The following is a 13,074-nucleotide window of genomic DNA, read 5'->3' as shown; positions in this document are numbered from 1 at the left end:
AACATAGCTGTGTCGCTAGCGGTCACGTAGCACATCATTATATACCAGCTAGCCAAACTTCAGTAACCCTACAAACGTCACTGCTGTTTAGTTTTCTGTCTTCATTTATGTTGGAAGTGATAGCAGAGCTGTACGTTTTAATTTGTTTCCAAAACCCCGCAGTCAGGACATACGATATAGTATTTAGATAGAAGCTAGCGAGCTAACTCCCTGCTAACTTCTAACTCCGTTAAATGTCATAAATTCTGTTTTCATGGATGCCTGGATGTGTAAAGCGCTTTGGGATTCTTAGGGACTAGTAAAAGTGCTATACAAATACAGGCCATTTACCATTTACCATTCTAGTATCAGCTGATGTTTGTTGGAGCCACAGCTGTAAAGTTGCTGCTCATGATATCCGTTTGGATATGTGGCAAACATGACGGTGAAACCAGGAGATGTCCTTACTGAGAGACAATTAACACCAGGATCCTTTTCTTGGTAGGTGAAAGCTGGTAACTGTGCAGGGGCGGATCTAGCAAAATTTTGCCAGGGGGCCAGGTTGGGCATTAATAAGAAAAGGAGGGCACAAAAAATACATTTCTTTCTTATTCTCATTTAAAATGTCTAGCTTTTAACAAATAATTATCCATATCTTACAACCAAAATTTTTATCTGATGTCAAATGTATAGAAATCTATTATTGTACATAGTAATTTTTTTGGAGGATCCCAAAATAATTTCTTCAGAAGTAAGAACTGTATATGATGGCAGTGTTTTTCCACATTTTCTAGAAACTTCAATTAAGTTTTATTCTTTCTCATCTGTCTATCTCCTTTCACTTTTTAAAGGTTGCCATGTTAGAAAAAATATGTTGCCCTGCCATGCTGTTTATTGATGTGGTAAATGAATAGTTTATGAAAATATCACTAAATCTGTCATTTATTATTTTTAATATTCAGTAATGATCATGTCTCACCTCTAGTCTTCTCTGGCTTAATTTTAGGTTTCCACCATGTGTAGTTCAGGAGGTTAACTCGACCAACTCTTTGGGTTTCGGCTACTGTTTAGAATACCAGAATAGGGAGGATGGTGTAGGTTTAAGTTTATTAGATTGATACATATGTACCAACAAGACAGTGCACATCACTGTCACAACGACATTTGTTTTTATTCAAAGGCTTTATGGTTTTTGCTGGTGGGCCAGTCTCTAGTCAAAATGCCCGGGCTGATTTTTTGTCCCAGTCCAGCCCTGCCTGCCACAATATGAAACAGGAAAGTACCGCCGTATAATCCATTTATTTCAACAAAGTAACTGTATTCTAAATACCACCTTTTTAAACGGTACCTCTAACGGAATACAGTTACTCATATTTTGTATTTTAAATACGTAATGGCGGTACATGTATTCCGTTACTCCCCATCCTTACTGATATCATTTTAAAGGAGGTCTTTTACATTAGTAAAAGACCTCCTTTAAAAAGACATGATTCTTTCTAGCCACATGAAACATTACAGTCATTGCTAAAGTACATCAAGTATGTGCCACATTCATTACACTTATCAATCAATCACTGTGTTTCTAAACTTTAAAATCCATTTCATTTAAAATATTAACTTTGTGCCTGAAGTGAGAGACTGAGATGATGACCAGAAGGTTTAGAGCAGCAGTGATCAGAGAGACACATGACAGCACAATGTTCAGGAGCACAGCTTTGGACCAGTGAGGTGCCGGCTTCCTGCAGGAAGTGTTGAGGAGTTTTGGAAAACAGAGCTCGACTCCTTTCTGTATCTCCATCATAAGACAACTGTAACTGCTGCAGCTCTCTGATCAAAGCTTTTCCTTATAGAGCTCCCCTTATCTCTACCACCAACCCCACCTCTACCTCCACCTCCCCATCCTTCCATTTCTGCTCTTTTTCTCATGTGGAATTCCAATAAAATTGATTCATGTTTGTGGCTGTAATGTGACAAAATGTGGGAAAGTTCAAGGGGGCCGAACACTTTTGCAAGCCACTGTAAATATATATATATATATACACACACTGTATAACACCCAGCACGCCCCTGCGGGCGGTTTATCCTTCAAGCTCGGGTCCTCTACCAGAGGCCTGGGAGCTTGAGGGTCCTGCGCAGTATTTTAGCTGTTCCCAGGACTGCGCTCTTCTGGACAGAGATCTCCGATGTTGTTCCCGGGATCTGCTGGAGCCACTCACCTAGCTTGGGAGTCCTAGTGCTCCGATTACCACGGGGACCACCGTTACCTTCACCCTCCACATCCTCTCGAGCTCTTCTCTGAGCCCTTGGTATTTCTCCAGCTTCTCGTGTTCCTTCTTCCTGATATTGCTGTCACTCGGAACCGCTACATCGATCACTACGGCCATCTTCTTCTGTTTGTCTACCACCACTATGTCCGGTTGGTTAGCCACCACCATTTTGTCCGTCTGTATCTGGAAGTCCCACAGGATCTTAGCTCGGTCATTCTCCACCACCCTTGGGGGCATCTCCCATTTTGACCTCGGGACTTCCAGGTTATACTCGGCACAGATGTTCCTGTACACTATGCCGGCCACTTGGTTATGGCGTTCCATGTATGCCTTGCCTGCTAGCATCTTGCACCCTGCTGTTATGTGCTGGATTGTCTCTGGGGCATCTTTACACAGCCTGCACCTGGGGTCTTGCCTGGTGTGATAGACCCCAGCCTCTATGGATCTTGTGCTCAGAGCTTGTTCTTGTGCTGCCATGATTAGTGCCTCTGTGCTGTCTTTCAGTCCAGCTTTGTCCAGCCACTGGTAGGATTTCTGGATATCACCCACCTCCTCTATCTGCCGGTGGTACATACCGTGCAGGGGCCTGTCCTTCCATGATGGTTCTTCGTCTCCCTCCTCTTTCTTGGGTTTCTGCTGCCTGAGGTATTCACTGAGCACTCGGTCAGTTGGGGCCATCTTCCCAATGTATTCTTGGATGTTCGTTGTCTCATCCTGGACTGTGGTGCTGACACTCACCAGTCCCTGGCCCCCTTCCTTCCGCTTAGCGTACAGCCTCAGGGTGCTGGACTTGGGGTGAAACCCTCCATGCATGGTAAGGAGCTTTCTTGTCTTTATGTCAGTGGCTTCTATCTCCTCCTTTGGCCAGCCTATTACCCCAGCAGGGTACCTGATCACGGGCAGGGCGTACGTGTTGATGGCCCGGATCTTGTTCTTACCATTCAGCTGACTCCTCAGGACTTGCCTGACCCTCTGCAGGTACTTGGTGGTTGCAGCTTTTCTAGCGGCCTCTTCATGGTTCCCATTCACCTGTGGGATCCCCAGGTACTTGTAACTGTCCTCTATGTCTGCAATGTTGCCTTCTGGTAGTTCAATCCCCTCAGTTCTGACTACCTTCCCTCTCTTTGTTCCCTCTCCTCTCTCACTGAGGGGGTTCAGACCTATGCAGAACAGCAGTGGGGACAGAACATCTCCTTGGTAGATCCCGCACTTGATGGTGACTTGTGCTATGGGCTTGGAGTTGGCCTCTAGTGTTGTACGCCACATCCCCATTGAGTTCCTGATGAAGGCTCTTAGGGTCCCATTGATCTTATACAATTCTAGGCATTCCAGTATCCAGCTGTGGGGCATTGAGTCATAGGCCTTCTTGTAATCAATCCAGGCAGTGCACAGGTTGGTCAGTCTGGTCTTGCAGTCTCGGCTGATTGTTCTGTCTACCAGTAGCTGGTGTTTTGCGCCTCTGGTATTCGTGCCAATTCCTTTCTGTGTCCCGCTCATGTATTTACCCATGTGCCTGTTCATCTTAGCCGATATGATGCCTGACAGGAGCTTCCATGTAGTACTGAGGCAGGTTATTGGTCGGTAGTTGGAGGGGACCGGTCCCTTCTGGGGGTCCTTGAGGATCAGGACTGTCCGGCCTTCGGTTAGCCATGCTGGGTGTCTCTTGTCAACTAGCAGCTGGTTCATTTGTGCTGGCAGGCGCTCGTGGAGTTCAGTCACCTTCTTCAGCCAGTAGGAGTGAACCATGTCGGCACCTGGTGCTGTCCAACTCTTCATATTGGAGACCCTTTGTTGATGTCTGCCACTGTGATGGTTACTGGATCCATATGGTCTTCCAGTATTGTTCCGTCTCCAGCCTTGGTGGTGCTGTTCTCATATTGTTCCCCTGCCACTGAGAGTACACTTTGGCTGGTTCTGTGGAGAACAGCTGGTTTATTCTCCTGCCTTCGATCTCTCTGGTATACCTCTTCAAGCGGCTGGCCTTGTGTAGTGCACTTTTTATACTGTACTCTCGGTACAGTTTTTATTTTTCCTGCTTTTGTCTTGCACTGTCCACAATGACAACGCAGATTTTCCACTTCTGGGACTAATAAAGACAGATTTGCTGCGTTTGTGTGTGTGTGTGTGTGTGTGTGTGTGTGTGTGTGTGTGTGTGTGTGTGTGTGTGTGTGTGTGTGTGTGTGTGTGTGTGTGTGTGTGTGTGCAACATTTGCATTTGTCCATTGTGACATTTCTCCCATCATCCAAAAATGGCTCCATCAGTTTCATGACCACATTCTCTGCCAACCTCTCTCCCTTCTGACTACTGGAGTCCTTTCCCAAGTAAGGAGATGCATTGGAGACATATTTGGTCTCCAAATCCATGGCCATCCAGAACTTGATCCCAAATTTGTCTGGCTTGGTTGCGATATACTGTATGAATGGACAATGAACCTTGGTAGGAAACAGCTGTTCATCTATGGTCATGTGTTCTCCTGGAGTGAAACTGTTAACACAGTTGAAGCGTGTCCAGATGTCAGAGATCGCCGCAAATTTGTCTGTTTTCACCCGTTCTGCCCACGTGTCCTTGTCATCAAATCAAAGGTGTTGCGTAATAGAAATTAATGTATCTCGAGGCATTGTCTCTTTGATTACTGGCACCAGAAATCTCAATGCCACTCATGTCATTGTATTAGCAACTTTTCATTCTGTTTTCACACAATTTTTTATAAATAAAACAGACTTGTGTTTCCATATATTTTGAATGTGTGTCTTTCATATTTGCCGGTCAGTCAATGTGTGGGATACTTTGTATAGATACGGCAGGCATTTCTGAAGGTTGTAAGGTTTGGCCTGCCTTGGATCTAAAATAAAAAAGACAGTAATTCTAGTGTTGAAGCATGTGAGGACCACAGACTTAGGCTACATCCACACTAATGTGTTTTCATTTGAAAACGTATCGTTTTCTATCCGTTTTGGCCTCCCATCCACACTGAGATGGCGTTTTCCCCAAGGAAAAACACAGCGTTTTGAAAACACTCTCGAAAACGCATACATTTCAAAACAGAGCTGTCCTGTCTCAGTGAGACACTCGAAAACGATGACACATGTTGGTCATATGATGCAGTCATGTGGCCACTTAAATCAAGATGGTGGACGGTATCGGACAGCAGTTTTAGAACTGCAACATCATAGTTTTCGGCCATTTTAGTGTTGACGTCCAACTCTTGAAAACAACTGAAAACACTAGTGAGGATGCGGAGCGTTTTCAGACTATCCGGGCTAGTGTGGACGTAGCCTTAGCCAGGGATTTGTTGAAAATCAAAGTGAACACACCTTCGGTGATTCCGTCTGCTCCTGCCGCTTTCCTTGCCCTCACTCTCCTCTGCGCCGCTCTGACGTCGTGCTCTGCGATGATGATTGTTGGTCCCTCTCTGATGAAGTCATCGTCCTCAGTTGTCAGGCAGTAGTTAGCATTAGCCACCTGGCTAACCTCGAAATGGGCGTAGAACTGGTTCAGCTCGTTGGTGAATGCAGAGACAGCGCTGGTCGGCAAAGTATCCCTGGCTTTGTAATCTGTGATTGTGCGTAGTCCGTGCCACATGCTCCGTGTGTCACCCTGGCTGAAGCGAGACTCCACACACTCCTCATACCGCCGTTTGGCATCCCTCACTGCACACTACAGTTCGTATGAGGACGCTTTGTAGGCGCTCATATCGCCAGTGGCGACACCTGCTTTGTAGGTGGCGGTCCTGGCATTCACTGCAGCACGGATCGATCTGTCCACCCAGGGTTTCTGGTATGGGAATGTCACGACTCTCGCAGTGGGGATGATCTCCTCTGCTAGCATGTTTACGAAGCTTACTGCTACATCCGTAAACTCATTGATGTCGACTGCGCATGCTCTGAACATGTCCCAGTCTACATCGTTATGCGTGTCCTGTAGTGTCACTCTGATTGCGCAGTTTCACCTCCCTCGTGGTTACTTCATCCCTCCGTATGTGTTGTTTTTACTTCGGGTTGAGGAAAATGGCGTTGTGGTCAGACTTCCCAAAAGCCGGGTGTGAAACAGTCTTGTAGCCCTGCTTGTATGGCGTGTAGCAATGGTCCAATATCCTGTCTCCCCTCGTCGGACACGTGACACGTTGGTGAAAGTTCGGCATGACTTGTCTGAGGTTTGCTTTATTAGTGTTGTTTTGAAATGCACTCAGCACATCATGTAGTTCAGACAGAGCCATATCTGCCTGCTGCCTCAGTCTGTTCTGAACGACAGCGCGTTTAGCCCGGCACTTCTTTGTTGTATGCCTCGGGTGAGCGTCCTGTCCATTGTTGATGGCGTAGTATTTCAATCGGCCAGGATGGGTTGGGTTTAAAAGTGTCCAAGATTACACGTGCAAACCTGTTACCGATGTTATGAAGTGATCTGCTTTCATAAACTATAGAACTAGAAGATTACTGCTTTAAACTGGTAATAGTCCCTATGAAATTAAATTATTTGTTCTTATTATTTCAGGTTTCATATGGGCAATTGAAATCCTTGAAAATGCCTGGATTTTAATATTGTCTCTTTTTAAGGTTTGAAAAGTGCTTGAATTTCAGATGTGGTGCTTAAAACAGCTTGAAACTATATTGCATTCACCATTTATCTTTTTTTCTTATCAGATAGAGAAATAAAATTAGTTACAAAGTCTACGAAGTTGTCAATAAGTAAATATCATACTGTTTATATTATATCTGTGTATTAGGAATAAACTTTAAAAATACAAACAAACATCTGTCTCCTATTTTTGTGTGTCAAGAAGCATTAATTGAGACTTATTAATTTGCCCTTAATGTAAATTATTGTATGGTGTTTGGTGCAGTTTTCTTGTTTTGTGGGGTTGGGGTTTTTTTCAACAGGAGATGAATATCTCTAACAAGTTGATTTGTTCACATTTGCACATCTTAATTTTTAAGTGAGATGTGCATTTTGAGTTTATACACAATATGCATACAAGGCAACCTTTTCCTTTTCCTTCACATCGTCTTCCAGAGGTTATACTACGAAAACATACATTCTTTTGGGAGGGATATTGTGCTGGAAAAGTTTGAAAATGGCCCTTGAAAGTGCTTTAAAAGTTTTTGAATTTGAAAGCAGGCAGATGAGTGATTACAGATCTTCCTTACTGTACTTACACATAACCTTCATTTAAAGTGACATGAGGCTTTCAGATTGACGAGAACATGTTGGCATTAATTAGTTGATTAATTTTAATATGACTTTGTTACGTTACAGTAGCATTATAGTAACAAGTTAAAATATTCCTGAAAAAGTATCATTTTCTTTTGTCATATGATCAAAAAAAACCTTGATATTTATTACTGAATATTTACGTAAATTTAATAAACAATGACATGAACTAATATGTACTAAAAAAATACAATACTATTCCCTCAAAAGTAAATGTTTGGCTGAAATCTCAGCACAAATCTCACCATAGTCATGATGATGATGATGCACAAGGTTCACAAACAGGATAAAAATAAAATTGTCTCTACTCAGTTTCAGTGTGCAAGCATTAATGGTGTGACACATGACTAGAGTGTACAACGTAAAGGTCCTGAACTCAACTTATTCTTAACCAGTGTGACAAAATATCAAAATGTCGTAATATCTAATAAGTCTATTGTCCAGCATAGACCGGGAAATTGTAAACTTTCAAATTCAATGTAGACTGTTACTAATAGTTTGCAAAAAGAAAGAAAATCTTTGCCTAAAATCGCAGATGGAAATAGTGAGAATATATTAGAAGAAAATTGCAGCACACTTTACATGAACTTGTTCTCAGCCTATCCTACTGTATCATTTGACATTCAGTACACAGCAAACAGACAGTATCCAGTTTAATTGCTGTTTATTCAGGCTACTGTGGGCCATAGACAGAGCTCTCAGTCAATCACAAGCATGTTTCTGTAGATTGTCTGTCATAGGTAACAGAGATTACTGACTGGTATCCATTTCATCCAGTTTATTACATCATATCAGCAAGTGCTATATATATACAAAACAGTTGCTGTGTATGTTGGAACTATTTCTATTGGCCTAAAACATCTCTTTTATTTTCATGTGATGAAGGCCTGGAAAAATATGTATGATAACATAGTGCTTATGACATATGAAATTTAAAAAGGTATATGGCAAACACACAAAATGAGCCACTGAGGTTAAACATTTTAGCTTAAATTATTTTCAGCCAAAAGTACTAAAAAAGTAGAAGTGATAATTGAGACCTAATGATTTCCACATGGCAATTCCTTGTGAAAATCCTTTCCTTTTTGACTTTGAACTCACGCATGATCACATTAATTTTATTTTCATAATTTAAACAAAGCTTAAGAATTATGAATTTCCTTATCAATTTGTTTTTGATGCATTTCCAGACTGAACTGTATCAATTTACTGGTTTAAAATCTTAGTGGAGCAGCTTTCATTGTATTTCTATATTATGTTGACCTCACTGCTGTCATGTTTAAATATCAGCAGAGTGATAACACATCTAATAGCTTTTCTAAACCAGGGGTAAAACAGAGCATAGATCAATGGGTTTAAACAAGAGTTAAAATAAAAGACAAGAACCACAAAAGATGCAGATGAATCATTGACCACATTTTTATCAACCAGAGAGTAGCAGTAAAATGGACAGTAGCATGCCAAAAATACAACTACAAGAACCCCCAGAGTCCTGGCTGCTTTCAGCTCAGATTTGTTTGCTTGATTCAGTGAACACTGAAGTGTGACAGATGTAACATGAGAGCGCATGGCACGAGCCTGAGACACAGCCACCACAAATACTCTCATATACAAGACTATGATAACAGTAACTGGAACTATAAAGGACAAAGCAAGGTCAACAATCCCTGCAATGTCATTAATAATAAGCACACACTCTCCATAGCAGGAATTATACCTGCCTGGTTCAACTAGGATATCTTTCAAATAAAGACTCCAGTAGAAAATAGAAAAAAACCAACACAGACAAACACTGAGTTTGACTTTCGCCAAAGTAATTCTAGTGGGGTAATGCAGAGGGTCACAAATAGCCACATAGCGGTCAACTGATATTAGAACTATGTTCCCTATTGAAGCACAGGTAATGTTGCTGGTCAGGTACCAATAAACAGAACACATTACATCACCAAGTACCCAGCAAGCTGTGTTTCTAAAGATCTCTAATGGCATCAGCAGAAGACCCACAAGAAAGTCTGAGACGGCCAGAGAGAGGAGCAGGATGTTACTGGGTGTATGAAGCTTCCTGCAGGGAAACAGAAAAGAATATAATGGACATTAATATTTTTTTAAATGGCTTAAATTAGATTTTCATTAGTTAAAGTATGTAGTAAGATTCAGTCTAGGTATATAAAACTTAATAGCTGGTTAAAATACACCACTTCAATCATCTCAATCTTAATCATAAAATCAAATGCCATAAATCATAATTTTCTGAAATTTAAGTTTCTAAATTTTAAAGTATAGTTTCAGCAGAGAAATGTATCTCTGCCTGAAGTGGGAGACTGAGATGATGACCAGGAGGTTTAGAGCAGCAGTGATCAGAGAGATGCAGGACAGCACAATGTTCAGGAGCACAGCTTTGGACCAATGAAGTGTCGGCTTCCTGCAGGAACTGTTGAGGAGTTGTGGAAAACAAAGCTCAGCTGCTTTCTGAATCTCCATCATCAGACAGCTGCAGCTCACTGATCAGAATGTTTTCTCACAGACCTGATTTATTACACCACCACCCAGAGACATACACACACGACACACACAAAAATGTCCCTCCTCTTTCTCACTAAACCACAGGTATCAAACTCCAGGGCCGGTGTCCTGCAGGTTTTAGATGTGTCCTTGATCCATCACAGCTGATTTAAATGGCTAAATTACCTCCTCAACATGTCTTGAAGTTCTCCAGAAGCCTGGTAATGAACTAATCATTTGATATTGGTGTGTTGAAACAGAGTGATATCTAAAACCTGCAGGACACTGGCCCTTGAGGCCTGGAGTTCGACACCCCTGCGTAACACCATACTTTCACTGTTCACTCGATTAATAATCACTAATTTTACATTGATCTGAAATTCATGATATTGGTTATTATTATATTATGTATTGCAACATGTGCCTGCTGTGAGATTATTATATCATCTTATGCCACGTTATACCCCTAATCAAAGATTGTGAAATTATTATGTAGTTTTAGTTTGCATTATTCTCCTGACTTGGAAGAAGGTGACAACTATTACATTTATTGGACTGCTGATTTATTACATTAGACTGCTGATTTATTGTGAATGAATGAGATTGTTTTATGATGCATGATACTGCTGCATTAGTCAAAGTCAAAGTCAACTTTATTTGTCGATTCTGCCACATGTACAGGACATACAGAGAATAGAAATTGCGTTACTCTCAATCCCTAGATAAATTATAAGAGATACAGTTTTCAGAGAATCAAGGCCTTATTTGTCTGGTTAGAAAAGAACAGAACATACTGCACAGGAAGCGAAGGTCATAACTTAGGCTCACTGAGAGAGAGAAGGAATATGGATGTTTAGGTTTTATGACTAGGTGGGGGCCTCCTGAAGCTATAAGAATGTGAGAAATGGTCAGACACGTTGAGATCTGCTGTTACCCTCTTCAGCACATCTCCCATCTGGATGTATTGCGCAAGAGTGTTGTATGGAATAATGACAATGGTATGGAATAAAATGATTGTTGACTGAGCATTTATACACCGAGTGTTGTCCTTCATTCAGCCCAAAGATTAAAGAATTGAGAGGATTTAACACTGCTTAAAATGTCATGGTCCAGGCAGGACTGGACTTTTTTCTCTTTTAACTCAGGTTCTGTCATTCTTACCAGGGTGACAGCTGAACTTGACAGTATGGGCCCAATGTCTGAGAACAAACACTGGAGGGAACAAAAACACAGTCAAGTCTTTTTCCTGGGTCAGACTCATCCTGCTAAGCATTATGGACAAGTGTCTCAATCTCCCATATTAGTGAGCTGATGATGGACCAGAAGGATTGGGGCACTGATGATGGGACAGAACATCTTCTTTTACATTGCAGGTCTGTAGGCAAAAGCAAGGTTAAATCTAGTAAAGAACAGGGTATACTGGGCTTGATGAGCATTTAGTTGCTTAGCAAAGGCACTCAAGGATTTTAATTATCCATCCAAATGACAAAAGCTTTCTCAGCTCCTTCCAGCCAATCCCTCTATTTTTCCAGGGCATTATAATTTAGTTCTGTGGGACAGAGACAACGGGAGAAAATGGCACAAGGGAACGTTTTACCTTCTCTTTGCTGAGGAGACAGAAGTTAGCAAACCCAAGAAAGCACTGGCAATGCTTCTGAGTACCGGTAAGGGCCAGTACCTGCCTACACCTTAGCTGGGTCTGCCTTGATCTGCTCTTTCTCTATGATGAAACCAAGAAAAGAGACTGAGTCGCATTTCTCACCTTTGATGTAGATTTTATTTTCTAGGAAGTGCTGCAGCACCTGGTAAACAAGGACTTAGTGTTTCAAGGGAGTCCTTGAGAAAATGAGGTTATCGAGATATAGAAAGACAAAATAGTTTAGGTAATCATGGAGAACATTGTTAACAATAGCCTGAAAAACACCAGGGTGATTGGTTAAGACAAAAGGGCAGTGTTGGGGAGTAACGGAATACATGTACCGCCGTTATACAATTAAAATACAAAACATGAGTAACTGTATTCCGTTACAGTCACCGTTTAAAAAGGTGGTATTTAGAATACAGTTACTTTGTTGAAATAAATGGATTACACGGCGGTACTTTCCTGTTTCATATTGTGGCGGGTCAGGACTGTTTGGGTTTTGTTTGACAGCTACGTTCTGTTGTTCCAGGCGGCAGCGTTGCGGTTGCCATGGTTACGGGGTGACGCTCTCGCTCTGCGTGTTTCCTGGGTGAGAGAGCGCCTTTTTCTTGTTGTTGTTGTGCTAAGCTAATAGGCAGAATGCTACAAGCATAGCTCTAAAGAATGTAGCCTCATGGGCAGTGTAGTCCGTGCTGCAGGGAGAACGGACTGCCATACCCGTTATGTGTCTGTGAGCGCGAGGAGGGAGAAAAAGGAGAGTCGAAAAGTACGAGCTGTCATCGAGCAAAAACGGGAGCTGGAAGCATGTAAATATAATAATAACCACTGCAGCCAAGAAGAGTGCCTGACGAGCCCAGTTGTAAGTAAGCTATTAAGACTCAACTGTACGCTGTGTTCGTGTTTTCCTCCGAAACAATAAGTTCCATTGGAGCAGCCTTTCAACGCCTCTCTCTGTCTCTCGCTAGCAAAGTTGACCCAGACAACAAAGTAAAGCTAGTTTTCGGCTATGAGCACAACACGGAACCGTATTAGTCAGAGGTCCCTTTACTACGGTTCGGAGCCGCGGACCTTCAGTAACAGTAATAAATCACAGCAATAGTACATTCATGTAGTTGTAAAATGCATGATAATATGTTAAGTAATCCAAAGTATTCAGAATACGTTACTCTCATTGAGTAACGTAACGGAATACGTTACAGAATACATTTTAGGGCATGTATTCTGTAATCTGTAATGGAATACATTTTAAAAGTAACCTTCCCAACACTGCTAAAGGGCACGACAAGATGCTCGAAGAGAGAGATGAGTGGAAAACTGCTTTTAACACCCACCTCAACCACTTTGATTAAGACCAGATGATAAGCTTTTTGTAGATTGAGCTTTAAAAAAAATGTGGCTCCTTGCAGCATTTCCAAAGAGGATGAGAAAAGCTCCTGCAGTTGTTGCATGATTAAATCTCCTGTAGCAATGGGCCA

General features: G+C 41.9%; 1 protein-coding gene across 1 annotated transcript; it reads right to left on the bottom strand.

The window, feature by feature from the left end:
• Window positions 1–8,433: 8,433 nt before the first annotated feature.
• On the bottom strand, window positions 8,434–9,987 carry LOC113007277 (trace amine-associated receptor 13c-like). The gene is made up of 2 exons (XM_080290606.1): window positions 9,764–9,987; window positions 8,434–9,517 (listed from the first exon to the last, which is right to left on the bottom strand). Exons 1-2 carry the CDS (start codon window positions 9,937–9,939, stop codon window positions 8,704–8,706), a joined length of 990 nt encoding a protein of 329 aa, XP_080146732.1. The 5' UTR covers window positions 9,940–9,987; the 3' UTR covers window positions 8,434–8,703.
• Window positions 9,988–13,074: the final 3,087 nt, after the last annotated feature.

This window comes from Astatotilapia calliptera, chromosome 16 (assembly GCF_964374335.1).
Source record: "Astatotilapia calliptera chromosome 16, fAstCal68.1, whole genome shotgun sequence".
In the NCBI taxonomy this organism is placed as follows: Eukaryota; Metazoa; Chordata; class Actinopteri; order Cichliformes; family Cichlidae; genus Astatotilapia; species Astatotilapia calliptera.
The sequence above is the reverse complement of the archived record's forward strand: the minus strand, read 5'-3'. Positions and strand labels throughout refer to the sequence as shown.